Below are 27,788 nucleotides of genomic sequence, written 5' to 3'. Positions count from 1 at the left end.
CTGCTTCGTATCCCCTGATGGATGACTTAGGGACAGCCACAGAAGTGCTATAAGTAGACAGAGGAAGTTAAACTCCTTGCAGACAGCTGGGGCAGATCTACTCTCCATGCCAGTTCAGGCAATGCTCTGTGCTGTGGGCAGCAATGTAGGAAATTATAACGTTATGGAATGAGCATTAACGCTCCAGAAAATCTGTCAGAACTCTGGAACAACATCAGAGCTTTGAAGTACATTTTTGCATGTAGGATCTGATAAGAGGAGATGTGGAATGAATGTCGGTGTGCAGGAATTCTCAGGATGGAATGTTAGCCCGTTGGAGCCCGGTTAGATGTCAGTTAGTGCTGTGCTGTGGAGGGAGTCGAGAGGAGACGAGAGGCTCCTGACTGGAGGCTATGAGCTCTTCAGGGCCAGAGCAGAGAGATAAAAGCAGGCAGAGCACAGATACACTGAGCCACAGGGGACAAAGAGCAGACAGTTTTATCACAACACAGTGAATCACAGCATTACACTACGTCTAAGAAAGAACAGGAGATATGGCCATATTGTAGGAATGTCGCTACTGACATACTGAATTCTCCCTCTCCCTTTTTTTCATTTGCACACACTCTCTCGCTTCCTCTTCCCCTCTCTCTCGCACTTGCTGTCTCTTGCTCTCGCACTCCTAGCAGCCATTAATCATGACATTAAGCATAAGGCACTGGGACTCCAAATGTCATCACATATCAGCAATTAAAACTGTTAGGCCACTAAGCCAGACACAGCATGTCAGTGAAGACATGGTGCTCCTTTTTGATGAGGCTTCTGGCACCCTCAGTACTGTGAGGTGTTATCTGGACCAAGGAGTCTCCAGGTTCCCCTCTTCCTGGCTGCATTTGACAGGCTTTTTGGATCAAGTAGAGAGGTGGAGCTCATGTAGCCCTGTCAGCCTCAGAGTAAGACGCTTCTGATCTGAGTCTTTCTACTGGAGCACCCTCTGGAGCGCTAGATCTGCTCTGGGTCTTTTCCTGCCCGGCAACATAACTTGGTTAATTTTGCTGTCTTATGTGTAATACCAGGTGTGGCAGTGTGGGGGCAGTGTGGAAGTCCTGCCCTGTGCCCGTATCGCCCATATAGAGCGTGCCCACAAGCCCTACACTGAGGACCTGACGTCTCACGTGAGACGGAATGCCCTGAGGGTTGCGGAGGTCTGGATGGACGAGTTTAAGAGCCATGTCTATATGGCCTGGAACATCCCTCAGGAGGTGAGTTTGTCAGCTGCTAACTGGACCAGGTCTACTGAACCATGTCTAATGGAGGGTGGGCAAGTGGTCAGGGTGGGAATATTGTCTCGCTAGTGGGAATTTGTAAATAGTGTACAGGTTTAGGATCTTAATTTGATCACCCTGTTGCAGGAGAACGTTCCTAGAATGCACGACATTTGAAACTGTAGAGTATGAGGTTTAAAAAGGCTTCTGAAGTTTGTAAATTCCACTTTGAAATGTCAGACTTAATTTTCCCTTATGAAAAATGTGTCAACCCCTAAAGAAAATGTGCATTAATTATAATCCACATAATTACATTTTCTGTTGCAGCAGGATTACTGGCTCAAATTAAGATCCTACACCTGTATTGTGAAGAGAACTGTTACTGAAGTTATTTTTGTAGATCCCAATTTGGTGTATGTATGTATGTATGTATGTATGTATGTATGTATGTATGTATGTATGTATGTATGTATGTATGTATGTATGTATGTATGTATGTATGTATGTATGTATGTATGTATGTAATGTATGTGTATATATCAGTTAAAGTCGGAAGTTAACATGCACCTTAGCCAAATGCATTTAAACTCAGCTTTTCACAATTCCTGACATTTAATCCTAGTAAAAATTCCCAGTCTTAGGTCAGTTAGGATCACAACTTTATTTTGAGAATGTGAAATGTCAGAATAATAGTAGAGAATTCTTACATCACATTCCCAGTGGGTCAGAAGTTTACATACACTCAATTAGTAGCATTGCCTTTAAATTGTTGAACTTGGGTCATACGTTTTGGGTAGCCTTCCACAAGCTTCCCACAATAAGTTGGGTGAATTTTGACCCATTCCTCCTGACAGAGCTGGTGTAACTGAGTCAGGTTTGTAGGCCTCCTTGCTCTCACATGCTTTTTCAGTTCTGCCCACAAATTATCTATAGGATTGAGGTCAGGGCTTTGTGATGGCCACTCCAATACCTTGACTTCGTTGTCCTTAAGCCATTTTGCCACAACTTTGGAAGTATGCTTGGGATTGTCCATTGGAAGACCCATTTGCGACCAAGCTTTAACTTCCTGACTGATATCTTGAGATGTTGCTTCAATATATCCACATCATTTCCCTACCTCATGATGCCATCTATTTTGTGAAGTGCACCAGTCCGTCCTGCAGCAAAGCACCTCCACAACATGATGCTGCCACCCCCGTGCTTCATGGTTGGAATGGTGTTCTTCGGCTTGCAAGCCTCCCCCTTTTTCCTCCAACAATGGTCATTATGGCCAAACAGTATTATTTTTGTTTCGTCAGACCAGAGGACATTTCTCCAAAAAGTACGATCTTTGTCCCCATGTGCAGTTGCAAACCGTAGTCTGGCTTTTTTATGGCGGTTTTGGAGCAGTGGCTTCTTTCTTGCTGAGCGGCCTTTCAGGTTATGTCGATATAGGACTTGTTTTACTGTGGATATAGATACTTTTGTACCCATTTCCTCCAGCATTTTCACAAGGTCCTTTGCTGCTGTTCTGGGATTGATTTGCTCTTTTCGCACCAAAATACGTTCTTCTCTAGGAGACCAAACACATCTCCTTCCTGAGCGGTATGACTGCTGCGTGGTCCCATGGTGTTTATACTTGTGTACCATTGTTTGTACCTTCAGGCATTTGGAAATTGCTCCCAAGGATGAACCAGACTTGTGGAGGTCTACCATTTTTTTTCTGAGGAATTGGCTGATTTCTTTCGATTTTCCCATGATGTCAAGCAAAGAGGCACTGAGTTTGAAGGTAGGCCTTGAAATACATCCACAGGTACAGCTCCAATTGACTCAAATGATGTCAATTAGCCTATCAGAAGCTTCTAAAGCCATGACATCATTTTCTGTAATTTTCCAAGCTGTTTAAAGGCACAGTCAACTTAGTGTATGTACACTTCTGATTCACTGGAATTGTGATAGTGAATTATAAGTGAAATAATTTGTCTGTAAACAATTTTTAAGACATTTGTGGAGTGGTTGAAAAACAAGTTTTAATGACTACAACCTAGGTGTATGTAGACTTCCGACTTCGTGTGTGTGTGTGTAGATCTACATCATGTAGATGTTGTTATACATTAGCAGAGATGCCTGGTGTTTCTTTGAACAAAGGCTGAGTTGATTAGATGCTTAATAGTTTTCCTATTCGCACTCAATACTCACAATTATGTAAAATCTCCTTTCAAAAATATGAGCAAATGTATGAGCATCAGCAGGCAAATCTCTAAATTGATGTCGATTCACTGAGTTCTGCTATTCTACTCAACAAGCTTGGAGGGAAATTTGGCCTCAGGATTAGCCTCAGGAATTTATTATGTCCAAACGTATTAGAAACCTATTCCATTTCAAGTCACAGCTGTTGCTGTTTTGTCTATTAGACTCTCGTTAGTCCGTTTATTGTACCTCAGTAGGCTGCAAGTTGCCTCAATTGCAGTTGATGTTGGATCTATCAGGTCTGCTTCAGCTTTTAAGTTTGTCAGCGAGGCAGCAATTAAGATAATTAGGGTAGAGTGGACAGGAGCGGCAGCTTGCTGCAGAAGGAAGGCTGGGCCAGAGCGTGGCTGTTGCGTGAGGACTCAGAGGAAATGGCCGATGATGTTAAATGATGTCAGTCACTTAGTCCTGCGGTTCTTTATGCAAGGAACATGAAAGGCTCGCAAGAGTTATGTCACATTGCCTCTCTGAAATCAGGGAAACTGGGAATCTGATTCCTCTTTCCACCTAAAAGCTTGGCGCACATACCCTTTCCTATGCATGATATCTTTATGCATTTGTATCTTTACAGCAATCATGGTCAAACTGTTTATCGTGTGTGTGTGTGTGTGCAGGACTCAGGAATAGACATTGGAGATATCTCTGAGAGGAAGGCCCTGAGGAAGAGGCTCCAGTGTAAGACGTTTCGGTGGTACCTGGTCAACATCTACCCAGAGATGAGGATGTACACAGACACCATTGCATATGGAGTGGTAAGCAACATGCCCTCTGCAAAAAAAAATGGAAATGCTATGTCAAGTAAAGCCTCCACAGAATAAACCATGCGGTCCATGCCTGAACAAATAATCATAATCCATTGAGTTGCGATTTGGATGACTACAGTTAGGAATACATTCATTTCACAGAGATGCATTTCTGTGGCAGCTTGGCTCTAAAACGCGTGGACATGCCTACCATAGCCTCAGTCTTTGTGTGCACTGCCAGGGTTGGCACGCTTGGGCAATGTGGGCGTGATGTGGAAAAGGTGCAGGAACTCAGACTCTGGGAGAAGACAACTTGCTGGAGAATATACACTATACAGACCTGCCCAAGTGCTAAAGCTTTATTTTTCCAGTCTACTCAGAGGAATCTGTCCATTGTGTATGCACATAGAGTAGAGTCTATTGTTTACACACACATATAGTAAGAGACAAACCATTGTATAGTATGCACATACACTGAGTATACAAAACATTAGGAACACCTGTTCTTTCCATGACATAGACTGCCCAGGTGAATCCATGCGAAAGCCATGATCCCTTATTGATGTCACTTGTTAAATCCACTTCAATCAGTGCAGATGAACAGGATGAGACGGGTAAAAGAAGGATTTTTAAGCCTTGAGATGGATTGTGTATGCATGCCATTCAGAGGATGAATGGGCAAGACAAAATATTTAAGTGCTTTTGAACGGGGTGTGGTAGTAGGTGCCAGGTTCACCGGTTTGTGTCAAAAACTGCAACGCTGCTGGATTTTTGACGCTCAATAGTTTCCTGTGTGTATCAACAATGTTCCACCACCCAAAGGTTATACGATTGAGTATGAACATGTTGTTGTGCAGAGGTGGGGCTGGTGAGCAGAGCTTGTTTTATGTCACTTCCTCTCGCAGAGATCTGCCTGTGTGGCCAAATGGAATTCTCAGCAATGCTAGACAAATGTTTCTGAATTTGTATTCTGGCCATGAGGGCACGCTGGCAGTATTTATATTAGCAATTAATGTTCAACACAAACAGCTTTATTTCTGTGTGGCCACAGTGCATCAGTGCAATATGCCTGAATCTACAGTGACACACCCAAAAAGCAGTCCCATTGGAGTACGATCTTCATTTCATGGTTGGTTTCTTTCTGTTTTTCCATATTATTATGAAAGGTAGTAAGATACAGAGAGGAAAATAGGTCAGCCTTATTAAAATTAATTCAAGTAGTAAGTGGGTTCAAAAATAGAATGTCCTCATTACTCTGCATTTGCTAGGTGCATTTTATGAACTTGTCAATCATTTTTGTCAGAGAATTCATTATCTAGAATGCAGACTTTGTTCAGCACAGCATTTGAGGTCAAAGGTCATGCTACACCCCACACTGACAAGCAGCCCCAGGTTTTATTCACTCATGCATGAACCTTGCACGTTAGTTTTTCATTTCATGGAACCTGAGTGAAATGGTTAGATGTTGTCTGTCAGACTTTATTCCATCATGTTCAGTCCCTGAAGAGTATCCCAGGTGCTGCCTGGCTTTTTAATGATCAGCTGACAGAATGAGACATATCCTGTGCCAGTGGGGAGTTGACAGGCACAGTGTCTGGCTGTGTCCTTGTAATGTCATATCTGTACCTAATCCTGTCCTCACGGAGAGCAAGGCAAACACATCTTAATGCGCCTAGCCACCAATCCCTGTCTCCAGAGTACCTCCCCTCTCCTCACACAAACCTGTTGACTAGATCTGTAAAATAAATACTGCTACATATTGAAATAACTGTGCAAACACAAGGCTTCATGTTTGGATTACAAGTCCAATTTATGTTCTATGTCATGTTGTTATGCAAAGAGCAGAAAAGTGTTCCCTCCATGTGTTGTTTTGAAGTTATACCGGAAACCTGCTCTCTGGTTTGATTGAATATGGGTAGCTGTGATAGCAGGAATAATTGAATCATTTCAAGGTCACATCGATTCTCTGTCACACAGCTAACCTCTCCCTGAACTAGCCGGTTGAGTGACATATCAAATTATGACTCCCTTTGTGATAATTTCCTCCCTCAGCTGAAGAACTCTCTGAAGAGTGACCTGTGTCTGGACCAGGGGCCGGACACCGACAACATCCCCATCCTGTACCTCTGTCATGGGATGACACCTCAGGTTAGATCCCCCTCGAGCCCTCTTCAACCCACATCACTACATCATCATTTCTGTCTGTGTCAAATCTTCCACATGTGTATAGCCCGCCTTTTCTTATCCCTCCTTTTGACCCTTTCTTATCTTGCATAAGGCTTATCAGTGAAATTCAGTCCACGACTCTGCTATAGTATGATTGGTCCCTTTAAAGAGCTATTATTGTATGAAACATGTCTGGTCTCTTTTATGGCTTAGTAATGGCAGCACCCATCATGATCTACCAGCTGACCAGGACTCCACTTATCATTCACCACACTGCCAAGGGCCCCCATCCACCATGGGCTTCATGTCTCTAAACTTCAGCCTAAGCTGCATTTGTCTTGTATTGACAGAATGCAAAGTGGAATCCATTTGTAGATTGTTTCTACTTCAAAAGTGACAAGTCTGCAGGAAGTAGTAAACTTACAGGAAGCTTCCTCAGAGATTAGACAAAACGTGTCTCTTTCTTCACTTTGTGTTTGTATTTGTTGTCAGAGAGAGGGAGAAAAATCTGACTCCAGTATTGTTTATAAATGGTATACTTTCCCGGTCTCCAGACAGGCATTAGCAGATAATTCCAGGAAGCCACTACAGCGCTGTTGAGATATGGAGAGCATCCCCTGACACTGTTTCTATCTGGGTCAGGCTGGCACAATGATACAGCCCCATTTCAACACAACTGCTGCCTCTGCACTATCAGCCTCACCTTCTCTAACAATTTCCATAATGTTTTGAAAACTGAGATACCATGTAAATGTTAAAACAAAAATGGAAACTCAAATAACTTTCTACAACGGCTACCTAGTTGTATATTTTTCTGCCATAAATATGCACAGCAGTCATTTCTTATTAGCGCTTTGGTTCTATTGATTCTGAATAGACTTCTCTCAAGTTTGCAGAAGGTGAGATTTTAGCCCAGGGCTTAGGGAGATTTTAGCCCAGGGTGAGTGTTTTTATTTTATTTTTATTTTTTATTTATTTATTTCACCTTTATTTAACCAGGTAGGCAAGTTGAGAACAAGTTCTCATTTACAATTGCGACCTGGCCAAGATAAAGCAAAGCAGTTCGACAACATACAAAAACACAGAGTTACACATGGAGTAAAACAACATACAATCAATGATGCAGTAGAAAAAAATAAGACTATATACAATGTGAGCAAATGATGTGAGATAATGGAGGTAAAGGCAAAAAAATGCCATGGTGGCAAAGTAAATAAAGTATGGCAAGAAAAAACACTGGAATGGTAGATTTGTAGTTTGAAGAAAGTTAAAAGTTAAAATATAAATAATATGGTGCAAAGGAGCAAAATAAATAAAATAAATAAATACAGTAGGGGAAAAGGTAGTAGTTTGGGCTCAATTAAAGATGGGCTATGTACAGGTGCAGAGATCTGTGAGCTGCTCTGACAGCTGGTGCTTAAAGCTAGTGAGGGAGATAAGTGTTTCCAGTTTTAGAGATTTTTGTAGTTCGTTCCAATCATTGGCAGCTGAGAACTGGAAGGAGAGACGACCAAAGGAGGAGTTGGCTTTAGGGGTGACCAGAGAGATATACCTGCTGGAGCGCGTGCTACAGGTGGGTGCTGCTATGGTGACCAGTGAGCGGAGATAAGGGGGGACTTTACCTAGCAGGGTCTTGTAGATGACCTGGAGCCAATGTGTTTGGCGACGATGATGAAGTGAAGGCCAGCCAACGAGAGCATACAGGTCGCAGTGGTGGGTTGTATATGGGGCTTTGGTGACAAAACGGATGGCACTGTGATAGACTGCATCCAGCTTGTTGAGTAGGGTATTGGAGGCTATTTTGTAAATGACATCGCCGAAGTCGAGGATTGGTAGGATGGTCAGTTTTACGAGGGTATGTTTGGCAGCATGAGTGAAGGATGCTTTGTTGCGAAATAAGAAGCCAATTCTAGATTTCACTTTGGATTGGAGATGATTGATGTGAGTCTGGAAGGAGAGTTTACAGTCTAACCAGACACCTAGGTATTTGTAGTTGTCCACAAATTCTAAGTTAGAACCGTCCAGAGAAGTTTATACTTATACATTCTAAAGTGGGCTAGCACCAACCTTAGCCCAGGCCAACTGTAGCTGGCCCTCTTCCGGAGCAGGGTTAGCATTTACTTTTCGGGGCTAGCCCCAGAAAACACAGTGCCAAAATAGCCAGTGTGAAACGGGGTCAAGAACAATGCCTGGAATGCTCACTGTCCAATCACAAAAGCTGCACTGTCACTTAATTTACATATTCTTGTGATGATGCCTCTAATGCATTCTGCACATCATTTAGTAAATTCATACTATTTCAACCTTCCATCTGAGGGAAAAAGAAGAAAAAAAATACTTGGTTGCTATGCCTAAAAATGGTTGCTATGCAGGCTGGCTTAATGTCTTCTCGCTTAGCCAACTAAAGCTACCAACTCTACAGCTGGAAGGGCAGCATATGTTTAATTTTCTTCGCCTTTTTATAGGTTTTGTATTGACATTTAATTTGATATATCTATGACAATAATATTGTTGAATAATTTGGCCTGGATCAGAAAAGTTATTGATTTTTGTTCATGCACAGCATTCTCTGTGTCGACCTACAGGGGCAAGATCGAATTTCAAAATGAAAACATTGTTTCTGAGGTTAGACAGGCTTATACAGGTTTATACAAACCATCACTGTTTGAAATCAAATGTTAGACTAGAAACAAGAGGAAATCATCTGCTAATAAATGTCTTATTGCTCATAACATTGGTTGCGTGTCATAGATATAATGTTGGTCGCATGTTGTTTGTCCGTTAGCCCAGGGCTTTGGAATACAAGTGTGAATCCTTAGCCCGGGGTTAACAAATGCTTGTGTGAACACAGGCTAACCAGACTAGTATTTGTATTTTGTAATGATCCCCAGTCGGTATTCACGTAATAATAAGGAATTCCCCTCGACCACATTATTTTCTATTGACCCCCATTGTAAGAGAGGCAACTTCGTCATCTATTTTTATTTATTTTTTGTTATACATAAATAACAAAACATGCTGAAAAGCTGCAGTATTGCTCAATGTACATGTAGCCAGGTCAAAAATCACAACCTACGGTTCGCAATGCTCCCACGTAGGGAAATAGAGCCTGTGAGGAGAGCACTGTGGCTTCAGGCTATTCGGTGTGGGAAATGTAGGGACGCGGTGTCCAAGTAGGGTACACGTAGCTATGTGTGTGTAAAACATTTAATCACAGGTAAGACATTTAACTTGTTAAGTACAGTCTGGTTGTAATTCCACTCACCACTTGTAGCTGTATAGTCTATTTGTTTGTGGTGTTGGTCTTGGCTAGCTTGATGTTTCGGTCGGTAGCTAGCTACAGTAGCTAGCTAGCACTCGTGGCTGCTAGCACTGTCATTAAAAGGGGCTTGAGGGAAGTAGTGAGTACTTATTCTAAGTAGTGAAAACACTAGGGAGCAGGCAATATTTAAAAGTAATCTTTAGACATGGTGTACTTTTCTTAAATGTAGTTTTCTAATTGACTAAAACAGATAACAAAACAAATTGTTTAAGGTCAAGTTTTTGCCGTGAGCCAATGGGATCCAAACAAGATTAAAGCAATTACATCACAAAAAAACAGTACATCATACAGCACATTATTACGCCACTACTCTACCACTACATACAGTTGAAGTCGGAAGTTTACATACACTTAAGTTGGAGTCATTAAAACTAGTTTTTAGACCACTCCACAAATGTCTTGTTAACAAACTATAGTTTTGGCAAGTCGGTTAGGCAAGTCTACTTTGTGCATGACACAAGTCATTTTTCCAACAATTGTTTACAGACAGATTATTTCACTTATAATTCACTGTATCACAATTCCAGTGGGTCAAAGTTTACATACACTGAGTTGACTGCCTTTTTAAACAGCTTGGAAAATTCCAGAAAATGATGTCATGGCTTTAGAAGCTTCTGATAGGCTAATTGACATAATTGGAAGTGTACCTGTGGATGTATTTCAAGGCCTACCTTCAAACTCAGTGCCTCTTTGCTTGACATCATGGGAAAATCAAAAGAAATCAGTCAATACCTCAGAAAAAAAATTGTAGACCTCCACAAGTCTGGTTCATCCTTGGGAGCATTTTCCAAATGCCTGAAGGTACCACATTCATCTGTACAAACAATAGTATGCAAGTATAAACACCATGGGACCATGCAGCCATCATACCGCTCAGGAAGGAGACGCGTTCTGTCTCCTAGAGATGAATGTACTTTGGTGCGAAAAGTGCAAATCAATCCCAGAACAACAGCAAAGGACCTTGTGAAGATGCTGGAGGAAACGGGTACAAAAGTATCTATAGCCACAGTAAAACGAGTCCTATATCGACATAACCTGAAAGGCCGCTCAGCAAGGAAGAAGCCACTGCTCCAAAACCGCCATAAAACATGCCAGACTACAGTTTGCAACTGCACATGGGGACAAAGATTGCACTTTTTGGAGAAATGTCCTCTGGTCTGATGAATCAAAAATAATAGAACATTTTGGCCATAATGACCATAGTTATGTTTGGAGGAAAAAGGGGGAGGCTTGCAAGCTGAAGAACACCATCCCAACCGTGAAGCACGGGGGTGGCAGCATCATGTTGTGGGGGTGCTTTGCTGCAGGAGGGACTGGTGCACTTCACAAAATAGATGGCATCATGAGGAAGGGAAATTATGTGGATATATTGAAGCGACATCAGTCAGGAAGTTAGAGCTTGGTCGCAAATGGGTCTTCCAAATGGACAATGACTCCAAGCATACTTCCAAAGTTGTGGCAAAATGGTATAAGGACAACGAAGTCAAGGTATTGGGGGTGGCCATCACAAAGCCCTGACCTCAATCCTATAGAACATTTGTGGGCAGAACTGAAAAAGTGTGTGCGAGCAAGCAGGCCTACAAACCTGACTCAGTTACACCAGCTCTGTCAAGAGGAATGGGCCAAAATTTGCCCAACTTATTATGGAAGGCTACCCAAAACGTTTGACCCAAGTTCAACGATTTAAAGGCATTGCTACCAAATACTAATTGAGTGTGTGTAAACTTCTGACCCACTGGGAATGTGATGAAATAAATAACAGCTGAAATAAATCATTCTCTCTACTATTATTCTGACATTTCACATTCTTAAAATAAAGTGGTGATCCTAACTGGCCTAAGACAGGGAATTCCCTAGGATTAAATGTCAGGAATTGTGAAAAACTGAGTTTAAATGTATTTGGCGATGGTGTATGTAAACTTCCGACTTCAACTGTATCTACAATACAAAATGTATAATACCACAATACAACAAAATTACAACATTACAGTGTACTTGTGTAGAGTGCAGTGCGTGTGTTAGTTTTCAGGGTTTTTTAAAATCCGATTTTACTACTTGAGTTACTTGATGTGGAATAGAGTTCCATGTAGTTATGGCTCTATGTAGTACTGGGTGTTTCCCAGAGTCTGTTCTGGACTTGGATACTGTGAAGAGACCCTTGGTTGCATGTCTTGTGGGGTATGTATGGGTGTCTGAGCTATGTGCTAGTCGTTTAAACGGATAGCTCGGTGCTTTCAACTTGTCAATACCTCTCACAAAGACAAGTAGTGATGCAGTCAATCTCTCCACTACTTTGAGCCAGGAGAGATTGGCATGCATGTCATTGATGTTAGCTCTCCGTGAACACGAAAGGGCCAGCCGTGCTGCTCTGTTCCGGGCCAACTGTAATTTGCCTATTTCTCTCTTTGTGGAACTTGATTATATGACTGGGCAGTAGTCCAGGTGCGATGAAACTAGGGCCTGTAGGACTTGTTTTGTTGATAGCAATGTCAAGAAAGCAGAGCAGCTCTTTATTACAGACAGACCTCTCCCCATCTTAGCTACCATTGCATGAATATGTTTTGACCATGACAGTTTACAATCCAGGGTTACACCAAGCAGTTTAGTCTCTTCAACTTGCTCAATTTCCACATTATTCATTACAAGATATAGTTGAGGTTTAGGGTTTAGTCAATGATTTGTCCCAAATACAATGCTTTTAGTTTTTTTAATATTAATGACTAGCGTATTACTTGCCAACCATTCTAAAACTGGCTGCAGATCTTTGTGTTGCAATGATTTCACTTGCTGTGGTATCTGATGTGTATAATATTCAGTCATCAGCATACACAGGCTTTACTCAGTGCCAGTGGCAGGTCATTAGTGAAAATAGAAAAGGGTACAGTAAGTGGCCTAGACAGCTGCCCTGGGGTATTCATAACTCCACCTGGACTATATTGGAGAGGATTCCGTTAAAGATGATGTAAAGCCATAACACATACAGTACCAGTCAAAGGTTTGGACACACTTACTCATTCAAGAGTTTTTATTTATTTTTACGATTTTCTACATTGTAGAATAGTAGTGAAGAAATCAAAACTATGAAATAACACATATGGAATCATTTAGTAACCAGAAAAAGTGTTAAATAAATCAAAATATATTTTAGATTCTTCAAAGTAGCCACCCTTTGCCTTGATGACAGCTTTGCACACTCTTGGCATCCTCTCAACCAGCTTAACCTGGAATGCTTTTCCAACAGTCTTGAAGGAGTTCCCACATATGCTGAGTACTTGTTTGTTGCTTTTCCTGCAGTCCAACTCATCCCAAACCATCTCAATTGGGTTGAGGTCGGGTGATTGTGGAGGCCAGGTAATCTGATACAGCACTCCATCACTCCCCTTCTTGGTCAAATAGCCCTTACACAGCTTGGAGGTGTGTACAGCTGGTGCTCTCATGCATGCTTCAGTGTTATTTGGCTTGAAGTGAGCATAAAGGGTATTTAGCCTGTCTGGTTGGCTCGAGTCACTGGGCAGCTCGTGGCTGGGTTTCCCTTTTGTAATCCGTAATAGTTTGCAAGCCCTACCACATCCGACGAGCGTCAGAGCCGGTGTAGTAGGATTCAAGTTCAGTGTCTGGTTGCTCCTCATTAAACACAGACCAGTGAATATTATTTACATCTTCAACATAAGATCAGTACATAACCTCTTGTATGATCTCTTAAACACTATATTATGCCCACATGTTGGTTTTGTTAGATATGGCTACTACGATCACTACATCCAGTTTAGAGCAGATTTCTGTAAGTACCCTGGTAGGTTGACGGATAGCCTGAACCAGGTTGCAGGCACAGGTTACAGTTTGAAGCTTTTTTTTTTGTGGACAGCTTGATGAAAGTCAATATTTAGGTCACCCAGAAAATATATCTCTGTTGATATCACACATATTATCTAGATACTGACTGTTAGTACTTAGTGATCTATAGCAACTTCCCACAAGAATAGGCATTAGGTGAGGCAAGTGAACATGTAGCCATATTACTTCAACAGCATTTGAAATGAGATTCTCTCATTTTAAAGGAATATGACTCTAAATATAAACAGCAACACCTCCCCCAGTGGTATTCCTGTCTCTTCTGTACATTTTATAGCCAAGTATTGCTACCACTGTATCATCAAAGGAATTATCTAAGTGAGTTTCAGAGATAGCCAGTATATTAATGCTATCTGTTACTAGCAAGGTATTGATTACATCAACCTTGTTTCTTTGGCTACATACAGTATGGTAATGTGGGCTATTTTCAACACTTCTGTGTTGCGTTATTGCTTTACTGGGAGGCTTATCAGAGGTAGACATGACAGTGATATTTATATTTGAGCTGATAGTGCAGGTGAACTACTCACAGTGGGCTTCCTACTAGAGCAAACCGTATCAGTGCTAACAGTATAACTCCGGTTCATAGGCGCATGATTACAGCTGTCAATTGCTGTCAGATTGACGGAGGCATTCAGGGGAGGTAGAGGAACATAAATTAGGTTACTTACATTATGACTGATAACTCTCTTGGGAAACTGTACATTCTCAGCAGCACTACGACATCTCAGCAACACAATGGTAGGGATTATCTGAGCAGGGCTTGGGTCACTGATAAATCATTGTCTCAACGCAGCCATGAAATGGGAGGACAGGGTCCAAGCACTAAGATGATTTGGATGGACTCCGTCATTCCTGTAGATTATATTCTATTTCCAAAAGGTGTTAACGTTATCTATAAAAGTTATGCCAACAGAGCTACAGTAATCTTTTAGCCAGATGTGTAGTAAAAAGTGGTCTAATCCTTGAAAGGGAAGCTAAAAGTTGCATCCACTATCATCCTTGCCTATTCAAACATCTCCATGGTAAACCATTCACACTCATTGCACATGTATTGATGTTTACGCTGGTTTACAAATTAAAGCTCTGGAGGAATCTCCTGTGATCTCTTACAAGAAAGAAAGACAGTCGGAGCTGATCTTTCCCAAGATGCCTTGCACACTTTTCTTAACAAATAACTCCAGAGAGAACATGACACCAAATCTCACATCCCAAGAGAAGGCTAATTTAAGAACTCATTAATGTTAGAAATCTGTTAAAATGTCTGTTGAATAGTTGTCGGGTTACAGTGATGTTACTCCTTTTAGAATCCGTTTTAATTTCACACCACTACGGAGGCCGTTTTCTTCCTGCTTTACCTCCCACTGATGGTGAGGGACTGAATGATAGTTATCATTTTTTTGTTATATTTTATTTACCCTTTTCTTTATTTTTTTTTTTTATTTTTTTTTACAAACTTGTACATACGATCATCAACTTACAGACAACACACAAACAATGGCTACATCTTATCTATCGAGATCCGCATGCTCACACCCCCATCCCTAGTGCCTGCATTATTGTTTGCCAAATGGCCTTAAATTGTACCAATTCTTTTTCTTGGTCACCCATGCCATTTCAATAATAAATGTTTATTTTTTCCATTGTGTCAAAGATGGCAGATTGATTGACTTCCAAGTTTATAGTATACATTTTTTGAAGATGAGTGATGAGAAAATAATCGTCCAGTAAAGAACCTGAAGGCCCGCACACTGTTTCTGCTCCCAATTCACCGCTTTATTGACTACGTTTCGATCCGAACCTGATCTTCGTCAGGTCAAGCAGACTGAGTGCTCACATCCCAAAATATACACATTTCACCTCACCATTACGCACATGACGCATGGTAGGTGTGGAAACCATTAAATTCACTTTTGCGCATAGTCAATCATAATTAATCACATAGGTACTGTACATATGGTCATAAAGTATTATATACATACAAAAATGTCCAAGTTAAAACCTAGGCAACAATAATGAGATTACGTTGGAAACTGTTGGAATACCCGCGCATTTAACCATTACACGCGGAGCAGTGGCCATAGATATAATTAGTGACCTATTGCAAAACAACTTGTGTACCTCTAATAATTTAATATCAGTAGTTACAAAAAATCAAATATGTACAAAATGACCAAGTTGAGACCTATATGCCAGAACAAATCAATGTGACAAATTCATGTAAGTAATGGTCTGCTATCAAACTCCTGGTTCAGACCTTTTAGGAGACATGGCCGACAAATAGTGAATCCAATACAATTCTCTTCATAGTAATAGATTATCACTATCTCTCTCTTCCCCCTAAGAATCTTAACATGTTCGATACCAATGTATCTCAGAGAGCCCCCCATGAAATCCACAGCCACAGGGTTTCTCTGATTAAGAGTCCTGATATTACTCGTGTTCTGCTATCCTTGTTTCAAATTTTTGTTGGAACACGTAATGATGCTCTTAATTATGATATGTGATTGAACATTGTGCATTGTTTGTAAAGTTACACCGGGTACATCGGCCACATCTGTAATTACCGTCCAGCACATTGTCTAGGAAGGTACTACGTGGCACCGGTGGAAGATCAGACGTCACCACCATTTGACTGATGTTGGGGGAGCGTCGAAAGACTACCCGCGGGGGTTCTAAAAAAAAAACGTATTTTCCAGTTGTGAATCAGGGCTCAAGATGTGCCAGTGTTTTTTTATGAAATGGTCAAACTGTTTGCCAAGTGGGGAGTATTGAAGGAAACTCTGAACTCGTTGGTCGGGGGGGCCGGGGTGGTTTGGGTGTGAGGATGTCATTCTGGGTCATTTTTTTTATCATCCCTTGCGTCATGCAGCCATTCCTCTGGGTAACCCTGCTGTCTGAAAAGCTCATCCAGACAGTCGGCTTGTTTGTCATAGTCACTCTGTGTACTACAGATCCTGCGTATGCAAATGTGTTGGATGATAGGGATGTCAGCACTGTCTGTTTTGACCTGACGAAGATCCGTTTTTGATCAAAACGTAGACAATAAAGCGGTGAATTATTTGAAACTATCTACATTTGTCAGTGCAAAATTACTTTGAAATTCTGTCATGGAAATGAATGTATTTCCTGTTACCAAGTCATTTACAGTTTCTCTGCCTTTAGTTTTCCATGTGGGCCTATTTTTCGATGAATTCTGAAAAGCTATCGAAGGATTGTTCCATAAGGTTGTGTTTCTAGAGTGATATTGGTTCTTGTAAAATGTTTCATTTTCTTCCATATTGTTCTAGTGTTCTTAACTATGAAGTTGTTAATGTTCTTAGCTTTATCCTTTGAAAATTGACAAGTAAAAATATTCTGGAGATGAGCATGTGCATCTTCAATATGTACCCATTGTTCCTCTTTAGTGCCTTTTAACTACACTGCTCAAAAAAATAAAGGGAACACTTAAACAACACATCCTAGATCTGAATGAAAGAAATAATCTTATTAAATACTTTTTTCTTTACATAGTTGAATGTGCTGACAACAAAATCACACAAAAATAATCAATGGAAATCCAATTTATCAACCCATGGAGGTCTGGATTTGGAGTCACACTCAAAATTGAAGTGGAAAACCACACTACAGGCTGATCCAACTTTGATGTAATGTCCTTAAAACAAGTCAAAATGAAGCTCAGTAGTGTGTGTGGCCTCCACGTGCCTGTATGACCTCCCTACAACGCCTGGGCATGCTCCTGATGAGGTGGCGGATGGTCTCCTGAGGGATCTCCTCCCAGACCTGGACTAAAGCATCCGCCAACTCCTGGACAGTCTGTGGTGCAACGTGGTGTTGGTGGATGGTGCGACATGATGTCCCAGATGTGCTCAATTGGATTCAGGTCTGGGGAACAGGCGGGCCAGTCCATAGCATCAATGCCTTCCTCTTGCAGGAACTGCTGACACACTCCAGCCACATGAGGTCTAGCATTGTCTTGCATTAGGATGAACCCAGGGCCAACCGCACCAGCATATGGTCTCACAAGGGGTCTGAGGATTTCATCTCGGTACCTAATGGCAGTCAGGCTACCTCTGGTGAGCACATGGAGGGCTGTGCGGCCCCCCAAAGAAATGCCACCCCACACCATGACTGACCCACGGCCAAACCGGTCATGCTGGAGGATGTTGCAAGCAGCGGAACGTTCTCCACGGCGTCTCCAGACTCTGTCACGTGCTCAGTGTGAACCTGCTTTCATCTGTGAAGAGCACAGGGCGCCAGTGGCAAATTTGCCAATCTTGGTGTTCTCTGGCAAATGCCAAACGTCCTGCACGGTGTTGGGCTGTAAGCACAACCCCCACCTGTAGACGTTGGGCCCTCATACCACCCTCCTGGAGTCTGTTTCTGACCATTTGAGCAGACACATGCACATTTGTGGCCTGCTGGAGGTCATTTTGCAGGGCTCTGGCAGTGCTCCTCCTTGCACAAAGGCGGAGGTAGCGGTCCTGCTGCTGGGTTGTTGCCCTCCTACGGCCTCCTCCACGTCTCCTGATGTACTGGCCTGTCTCCTGGTAGCGCCTCCATGCTCTGGACACTAAGCTGACAGACACAGCAAACCTTCTTGCCACAGCTCACATTGATGTGCCATCCTGGATGAGCTGCACTACCTGAGCCACTTGTGTGGGTTGCAGACTCCGTCTCATGCTACCACTAGAGTGAAAGCACCGCCAGCATTCAAAAGTGACCAAAACATCAGCCAGGAAGCATAGGAACTGAGAAGTGGTCTGTGGTCTCCACCTGCAGAACCACTTCTTATTGGGGGTGTCTTACTTATTGCCTATAATTTCCACCTGTTGTCTATTCCATTTGCACAACAGCATGTGAAATTTATTGTCAATCAGTGTTGCTTCCTAAGTGGACAGTTTGATTTCACAGAAGTGTGATTGACTTGGAGTTACATTTGTTGTTTAAGTGTTCCCTTTATTTTTTTGAGCAGTATATATGTGGCAAGTAAAAGCCTTGAGTGGTGAGTTGATACAATTCAGAGTCTGGAAGGTTAAAACCACCCTTGGACTTAGGAAGAGGTAACACTTTTTTTAAAATTTTTATTCTATGACTGAGTATACTTTTTTAAAGAATGTCGGTGGTGAAGTAATTGGTAGTACCGAAAATAAATACGAAAACTTTGGCAGCCATGTCATTCTATAGAGATGTATTCTACCTGTAAGATTGATGGGATAGTTTAAGGTGGCATACAGTGTATTTATGACAACTGTTTGCGAGCAACAAGGTAGCAGTAAACCCCTCCTAATTTATCCCTGTGCTACCTACCACCTTCATCCCCACCCCTATCCAGCTGTGATGTCCTCCCTCCCCTCCAGCTGTTACATTCCCCTGCCTCTCCCAGGGTTCTAGCTACCCCACATGTGCAGACAAGCCTCCTCATCCCTCATATGCACGGTGATAGAGTCAGAGCACAGATGTAGCTGCCATCTGTAGCACACACAACTAACTCTGCTGCTCCGCTCAGTTCAAACAGATGCTTTTTCCTGCCACTGGTGTTTTACGGCCTGTTGGCTAAATATGGGCACTCAAGTGCCCTTGGAAAATACGGGCTGGAAGGACCGCATCAGAGAGTGCAATTAGAAGTGTTTGGGCTAGCCGGTCGATTTGAATTGTTGGAGAGCGCTCCTCTCCATAAACAATAAGCCATTTCCCACGCTGTGCCATTTCCTGCCCTGTGCTTCAGTCCAGTGAGGTTAGCTGCATGAATAGACATGCCATATGGGTGATGTAAGTCCTAGTGAAAAGCCTAAAACAAATCAACATTTTGTGAAATGCTTGAATGCCTTCCAGCTCTCAGTAGCTTATGTATGTGCTGTCTCTTCTGTCATTCCAGAATGTTTACTACACCAGCACTCAGCAGTTACATGTAGGGGTGCTCAGTCCCACCATCGATGACGATGACAACAAGTGCCTGGTGGATGTGAACAGCCGACCGCGCCTCATCGAGTGTAGCTACGCCACAGCCAAGCGCATGAAGCTCCACTGGCTATTTACTCAGGTAAGAAACCATACAGACCTGACCAACACACTGACTGCTCACTGAAAATAGACCAGCAAGCGATAGAAAATGGCAGGTCAATGATCTAAATTAATACTTTGTTGCAAGAGAGTTGGATCATTAGTAAATGTGGCACAAGTGGAGGTTGATATCTTGGGTACATTTTAGGGTGTAATATTCGTAGAAGTCCATGGCTCAGTGTGGTTGGGTTGGTCCCATTAAGGAGTGTCACAGGAATAAGAGTTTTACGGTCCACAGACCTCTCCACATTCCTCAAAACCATTTAGACGTGAACAGTAAATGCATCATAATGACTCTCTCTGTCTTCATTATTGGACTGGCTCACTGAGCACAGTGGCCTGTAATGAGGGCTACATCAACATGGCCTGAAGAGTGCTTCACCCATCTGAAGTTTTGAAGGTGCAATTAAAACCGTTCTGATCATGTTCGGTGTCGTCATAATGTATGCACTCAAAATATCCACTCAATAGTGGGGTGCTTACCTTGAATTCAATTTCTAGGAATTGTTTTTTCCCTATTGGTGGATCACCTATTTATTTTGAGTGGATGCCCGCACAAGTTACAAACTTGTAGGTTCTGTACCGTATCCCCCCCAAAAAATTATAACAAGGAGTGAGACATTTGAAAACATACTGTACTGTATGTCAAATACCTGGATTGGTTTTCTTTGATTATGTTTGAAAGATCATTGTTGATGGAACTGTCAAATTCTTAGTTAGAATGTACCGACCTGGTTTCACTGAAGTATAGGTAGCTCTGTGGTGTAAAATGATTTAAATGCTTTGTCTCACGTGTCACATATCTACATGGCTCTTCTGTAGGTGGTTACTTGGTTTAGCATTGTATAATTTAGGAAGGAATGGAGTCAGACACCATGCATTATTGATCACATTTCTGCTAGACATAGTGTGAAATGTGTTTTACCTCAAAAGGAAGTAGGATGCATCAATACAACTCAAGCATAGGGTTGTACAGTGCTGTAGTGAGGAGGAATGTTCCTATTCCCATTTGTGTTACCACACTTAAATTCTACGAGATGGAGAAGAGCAGCAATCAATGAATCTCTCTGGTTGAATGTGCCTGACAATTTAGACTTCGCTTTAGAGCCTTATAGTGGAAATTCAACAAGTGAAATAATTATGATGCATCTTGGGAAGCAGAAGAAAAGAAGTGGGTGTTTTGTATTTGTAAAGATTTTGTCAGCAGTTAAGGTGGCTGTGGCGTGGGCTGAAGTATGGAGACAGAGGGTTTAGATGTAAAGAGCCCTGCTTGGGAGACAGTCTTAACACGCTGATTAAACACATCTAATTAGCTTTCTGTTCATCCTCAGTGCTTTCACTGACTCGATGACGTCGCCTACCCAAGTGCTCCTGTTTTCTACTATCCTTTTGTGCTTTTCTACTACACGGTGTATCTTCTACCTCTCATGTTGGCCTACACACAGGAAGTATTTACAATCTCCTTATGTAACACAACACGTAAACACATGCATGCACATACAGACTCCCAAACTGTTCACTCCAAAATGATCAATTAGATGACAGAACACAGGAGAGTTGGTTAACCTTTCACTGCTGCTTGTGAACCCAGGACCATAATCATTCTGGCTCGCTGGTTCACTCTATAGCAAATCAATATGTTGGTTTGGCAGCAGCCCACGGGATCAAGCACAGGGAGCAAACAGGACTGGTCCTCTGCCAGTACAGAATTCAACCTCAGGCCTCGTACTGTAATACAGCCTCTCCTGGAGAGAACGCAGGCTTTTTAAGCACCCTGAAGGTTATAATGGTTATTGGTGTTTAAAATCTTTTGATGTTGACTTCACAGATAGAGAAAGGCTGAGTAATGCTGATATTTGTTCTTGTGTGAAATTGTTCTGAAGTGTTCAGTGACTCACTGGAATTCAACTGCCTCAGAAAATGTTTGCTATTTAGCCATGTATAGCCAAAACGTCAGGTCAAGAACATTATGCCGAAGCCCTGAGGTTACTTGGCAGGCTTCCTGCTGTAATATGGTAATATTGCAAATATGAGTAGAATCAGGATGAAATTCTGAATATTTTCTGTAAATAAATGCGTGTTTTAGCAGTTTGGTAGATGCCTCGTAAATATTTCAGGAAGCGCCTCTGGCAAAGTATGATAATGACAGAATGAAACATGAATTTAGTATTGTTTTATATTTTGAAACAACTTCAGATGTCTATACACAGTCTTAACAATTGATGAGCTTAAATAAATACAGCAGCAATGATAACAACAAATGTACATGTCCAACTTTTTTCATATGGGACTTTTTGGTTCTACTGCATTGTGTAGATCTATTTGTTTTCTTTGTCATGTCTTATTTGCAGGTAATGTTGTTTTCCTTGTACTCATTCCAGGCTATATGCACCATGTGACCAATGAGGTGTATCTAATGGCTAATGTTTTAATTTGCTTGAACATATGGAATCCACCATGTTATATTTCATGCTACTGTACATCTTACAACCATTACTACACGTGGAGATGTTGATTACTGATAAACTATTAGTGAATATGTAAACTGTATCCGTCCCCCATGTATTTTACAGAATGCACTCAAGCAGATAATTGTTTCATTCCATAGCTTTTAGGCATGCAAGACCTGACAAGCACTCTTAACTAAACAGACAGGTTTTCATTAGAATAGAATACTATCATATCCTGAATCGGAGTGACATCAATTCAACTCTGTCATATTGATTAATTCACTTTCAAATTAACCTGACCAAATCCTCAGTATGCTGTATGTGCAACAAAACATTAATGACAAGTTGACAATGAGATTGCTTAGAGGTGGTTGTTGACTCCACGTATAAATATTAATCCCTTATAAAATGTCCTCTTAATTATTAATTGGTAAGTGCAAATCTTAAGGATGTGTATTGGTCTGAATTTCTGAACCTTAACATGCCCTAGCCTCTTTCTTATTAGAGCATCTAGTCTTGAACCAAAACGAAAGCCCATTTTAAAACGGTTGCCTTTCCAGTTTGAGTCGTCCTTCTCCTGACTGAGAGGTGACGAGAGATTTTCTGATCCCAGGCCCTGAAGTTGCACATAGTGAATTTATCTGATCTGTGCAGTGACTTCCATCGCACTGGTCCCAACAGTTGAGTCCAACCCAAAGCTTTAAGGCCTCCAATACATGTGAGAGACTCTCCGCTCTAACAGATGGGAAAGAGAGATGAGATGGAGAGACACTTCGAAGCACACGATTCCTTAGGTGACAAAGATTTAGTTTTTTTCCCGTAAGTGTGAGGGTTGTTTTCTCAGGTGACGTGTGAAAATGTTTTCTTCTCATCTAATGCTGTCTTCTTCTGTTATCACATAATCTTGGCATTCCTACTGAGTGCTACTGAGTATAATGGTAGATAGTGTTGTTCTTGCTTCGTGAGCATGCTGATGCAATCTGGGAAGGCCCCAGTGCTGGCGCCAAAGGGAAATCAGTACAAAACAGAGCTGCGGGTGCTTGTTAAGCTATACACATCAACCCCGTCCATTAATTCATAGCACTGTGGGGTTAAGGTGACACAGCAATGATGCTGTCGCATCCCACTGTAATTTGATCTACCTGTTTTTCCTTTCAGGGAGGTTCTATTCAGAACAGGAAATCGAAGCGATGCCTTGAGCTGGTGGCCAGCAATGACAACGAGTTTGGGTACCAGCTGGCCCTTCAAAAATGCACTGGACAGAAATGGTCCATCACAAACACACTGCCTGGCAGTTCCCTATGATGGGCTCCTCTGAGAGAACACTGGATATACTGTAGCACACTGGACTGGGTGGGGTGTTTATTCTGTTACTCCTCTGGACTTTCTGTTGTGGATAAAGGAGAATTGTGTATGGTTAATGACAGTCATTGGAGCACCATGATGTCTTTTGTTCACCAGTTGACATCACATGATAAATGTTAAACATTTTCTTTAGCCTATGGATCAGCCATAGATGGTTGATATTGTGCATTATGACATACTACAACGTTATGAAACATATGTTGTTAAGAGTGTAGTTGGTTTTCTGTTGACTTGAAGGTTGTACTGGGTCCTATATGTTCATTGTTGTACTTGGTAAATAACTGCTACTGTGTAGCAAGCATTACGAAAAGTTCTCTGCTGTTTTCTTTTCTTCTAGTGTCTCAGGTTTGTAGGATAAGTTTATTATGCGATTAAGCTGTACAGTTTTGGGGAAATGCCAACATGTTGGAATATATATATATATATATATATATATATATATATATATATATATATATATATATATATATATATATATATATATATATATGGAAATAATATACTATTTTCTAAGTGTAAATATTCAAAATATTTATAATATATGCCAGTAAAAGTACTGATGCTATATGCATGTGTTGTAGTGTTTTTTTTCCAATGGTACAATGTTGAGTGTGCCCTTTCCATGTAAACCTCCACCAGCTGTCCCATATGTGCGTCTGTCCCATGTGACACAAGGCAAATGTCATGTTATCAAAATGAATGCGTGGCTCATGCCTTTAAGGTTATAGCTCTCTCAACATACAGAAGTTAATCATTTATGTTCTCTTTTTAATGGATGCGGATTACACAAATTATATTAATGATCACATACAGATGTAGGATCTTTATTTGATCACTCTTTTGTTGCTGAGCAGCAGGAACTTGTAGTGTTTTCGAGGTTTAAAAAGTATTCTACAGTGTCAAATTTCCACTTTAAAATGTCAGACTTGATTTGCCCTAATGAAAAATTATCCACATAATAATTCACATTTCCTGTTGCTGCAGGATTATTTTCAAATTAATATCCTACATCTGTATACTCCTTTTATGGTTTTGTGCAATAATGTATCAAAAACATTTTGTGAGCGCGCACACACAAACTGTACACACAGGGAGAAAATTGGAGAAATTACATCTAGTCAGTTTCTCAGAGTGATATCAGTAGAAGCAGACAGCAGTCTAGAATCAGGGCTTGTTTCTGTCGAAGCCTTTCTATTCTGACTGTTGTGTGTACCAGGGGAGGAGAGGAGTGGCACATTCGGTTTTCAACATGCCAGTCCTCATTAACATCCACATTCATGCCGGGCCAGGGGAGGCGTGCCATTAAATATACATGTAAACCCACTTTCATCAGAGCTTCCTTCGCCAACAGATTTAAATCAGGAAAATATTCAAAACAGAATTGATTTTCCAAAGGTTGCGAACTGATATGCACAAACCTTATATGTGGAAAACCATATTCATCATCTCAAATTTTGCCACAGTAGTTGTATTGCTCTAAATTCATAAAATAATGCAGAACCACATACAGTGAACTCTTCAAACAAATCTCACATTCAGTGAGATATTCAAATCTTTGAATCTCAGCGTGACATTGAGTTATTTATGACACTGGAGCTCTTCTTAACGCATACAGTAGGTGGCCTTTTTGCATAATGTTAATCGTGAATGTTTAAAACCTTTCAGATGAGCATAATGATGGGATAGCGCCTGCTTTGAAATGTCCTCTTCATACTCACAGTAAAAGCATTAGGATTCACATACCGTTTCAGGAATTAAAGCCAAAGAAATGGAAGTGTGATTTATTACATGACGACAACATGGACCTGTTCAATCAATCCCAGTAACAGTGATTCTAAGATGACAAAAGTGCATCATATGAGAGATAGTATTACATTTTATTTATTTTTTTACAGATATTGTACAAACTTTACATAAAGATACTGATTGCATTCCTGGATATGTCACTGAGTAATGACCATCTTGCTTTGACAACTGAACATTTTTTTCCAATATCTGAAATACGGGTTTGATGATTCTATGAATGGCATTGCTTCTTGTTTTTATTATTTCATCTGAAAACGAGAGCGTTTTGAGAAATCTAGAATTCCTAACCCAATAAAGTAGTGGTGTCTTTGCTCTGTGTGCGTGAGACGGTCCCATTACCCTTAACCACATTTATAATTCAGGTTTCTGCCTCTTGGGAGAAAGGCAATGAGAGGGCGCACCGCGATAATCATGTACACTCGCAGTCACTGCTGACACAGCCGCAATAAAAAAGAGTGAGGAGATATATTCTTGGCACAAAACAAGCCCACTATGATCGGGGGAATCAGAAAAGGTTTGGGTAGCAAATGGCGAGAGTCGGCGCCTTGTCTGAATTGAGAATGAATAAATGTCCCACAGGACTCACTGGAGGAGAGAGTTTATCAGTTGTGGATCCTGCAGGTAAGATACAGGTGGCTAAGTGAAGCAGAAGATCCACCGCAGGAGGGCCCAGGGGATGCGAGAGACATATTGGAACTGGGGCTGGCGATGGGGAGCCAACTTTCAATTGAAAATTCAATTAAATCTTGCTCAAAGTTAAGTCATTTGTCATCTCTATATTGCATATATATTTCAAGCCTGCTGAGCTGTAAAAGAGATGGATTTATAGTCAAATAGCTTAACACTTGTTTAGTGTGAACCTACATCCAACACAGTAAAATGTCCCTGTTGTTTTCTAAATCTAAAGTGCATTTTACCCACACCGTCTCTTCGAGGATGTTTCATGTTGCCATACTGTAGTAACGTGGCTTAATTTAAGTCACCTTATTTTCAGATCCCAAGACATCACACCAGAGGTGAACATACAAACTCGACAAATCCACATGTCCTGATACAAGATTCATCTCTGACCTTTTAACATTATGCTTGAATGCCTTGAGCTATGCACAGGAACTGACTGACAAACATCTTATATCTGCATATATTATGGTCTGTGTGTGGTACAAAAGGGACATGAGGAAAAGAACATTCACGAGGTGTGCTATGCACTGATGGATAGCTTTCCGGAGATTCACAAGTATTAAAACGGCAACCACAATAGCATGCAGTACCATCAGCTTGTTTAGGTTAGGCCCCTTGTACATCTCAGACCAAACACAAACCATATCTGAAGTGAATTCAAGCCATGCAACTCATCCATAAACTACTCTGAAAGTATTTTTTTAGTCCTTTCCCATTTCCTCACTGTTTTGACAGTGCTCGTTTCAATTGGACATCCACTAGTGCAACTTCAAAGCTCCTCCAAAGCAAATGTCAGGTGGGCTGTCTGTCAGTAGATCGATACATGTTATTGAAGCAGTCAGTGTCAGCTTCTCTGCTCCAGATAGAGCAATGAAGCTGAATAGTACGGCTTTCTGTATTTGTCAAACTTCTGGATCATCACAGAGAGGCAGAGGGAGCCCTAATAAATCATAAGGCTCATTTCCTGGGCCTCACTTTCTTTATGCTTATGGATTACAGCAGTATGATGGATGACAGTGTACATTTACACAAGGCACACATACAGTATGTCTGTACACCTCAATTACTGCCTAAGAACCATTTGGTTGTATGACGGTGCCTGCAGTGACGGATTGTGCCATAGCCCAATGGAATGGTGTTTGAATAAAGAGTTCCAATCCTCTAAATAAAGGTTATTTTTATACCAGTGCGTTTTGCTTTTGTTCTTTTGCCAAGTCTTACTGTAAACATTTCTATAGTTATTGTACCAGCCCTCCAATTGCACCAAACCCTCCTGTGGACAGTTGTGAAATTACTTTTCTCTTGTATATAACCACACCCTCTGTTAAGCTCTGTGTGAATAAATCAAGCTGTAAATTACCCAGGTATCTTGGCATCATGAAGCAGACAGATTTGGAGCAAGTCTGCAAATGAATTCATTACATACTGAGAGGAGAGAGAACCTTTTGGAGAGTCAGCATTTCTCTGTTCAGCATGAGCTCATCACTTGGAGAGACTATCCTAGGAAGCAATATAAAAAGAGTGAGTGGATCTTTATTGAAATAAATAGACATGCACACAGCTCAGAAAACCTCTCAACACAACCAAATATCAATTGCAATTAGTGTGTAGGAATATTTCATGCAAAATACCTTGAGATTTTGATGTTGTACTGAATGTTTGATCTTAAAAAGTGCAATCAAATACGCCGACTTATATTCAAAATTAATCATAGATTACCTCTTAGGCAAACAGCACCTTTCAAGTTGGAGTTCAATATTTCAATGGTGTTTACTTTACAGGGATAAAGACCCATTTTATGACCACCTGGTGGTGAACTTCTCTCGGCGGTGCACACAATACAATAAGCCCTAATCCTCTGTATATT

The 27,788-nt window shown here is 41.2% G+C and overlaps 1 protein-coding gene across 1 annotated transcript in view; it reads left to right on the top strand.

Annotated features, from left to right (window-relative positions):
- LOC115167295 (polypeptide N-acetylgalactosaminyltransferase 18) overlaps positions 1-23,744 on the top strand; it is an 86,286-nt gene extending 62,542 nt beyond the window's left edge. The window contains exons 7-11 of the mRNA XM_029721590.1: positions 1,056-1,241; positions 4,088-4,225; positions 6,269-6,364; positions 19,435-19,599; positions 23,228-23,744. Coding sequence (XP_029577450.1) covers positions 1,056-1,241; positions 4,088-4,225; positions 6,269-6,364; positions 19,435-19,599; positions 23,228-23,374 — 732 coding nt within the window. The 3' untranslated portion in view covers positions 23,375-23,744. The remainder of the gene's footprint in view (positions 1-1,055; positions 1,242-4,087; positions 4,226-6,268; positions 6,365-19,434; positions 19,600-23,227) is intronic.
- Positions 23,745-27,788: the final 4,044 nt, after the last annotated feature.

The sequence above is a fragment of the Salmo trutta genome, chromosome 29, assembly GCF_901001165.1.
Source record: "Salmo trutta chromosome 29, fSalTru1.1, whole genome shotgun sequence".
Taxonomy (NCBI): Eukaryota; Metazoa; Chordata; class Actinopteri; order Salmoniformes; family Salmonidae; genus Salmo; species Salmo trutta.
Note: the sequence above shows the minus strand (reverse complement) of the source record. Positions and strands in the feature narration are given on the sequence as shown.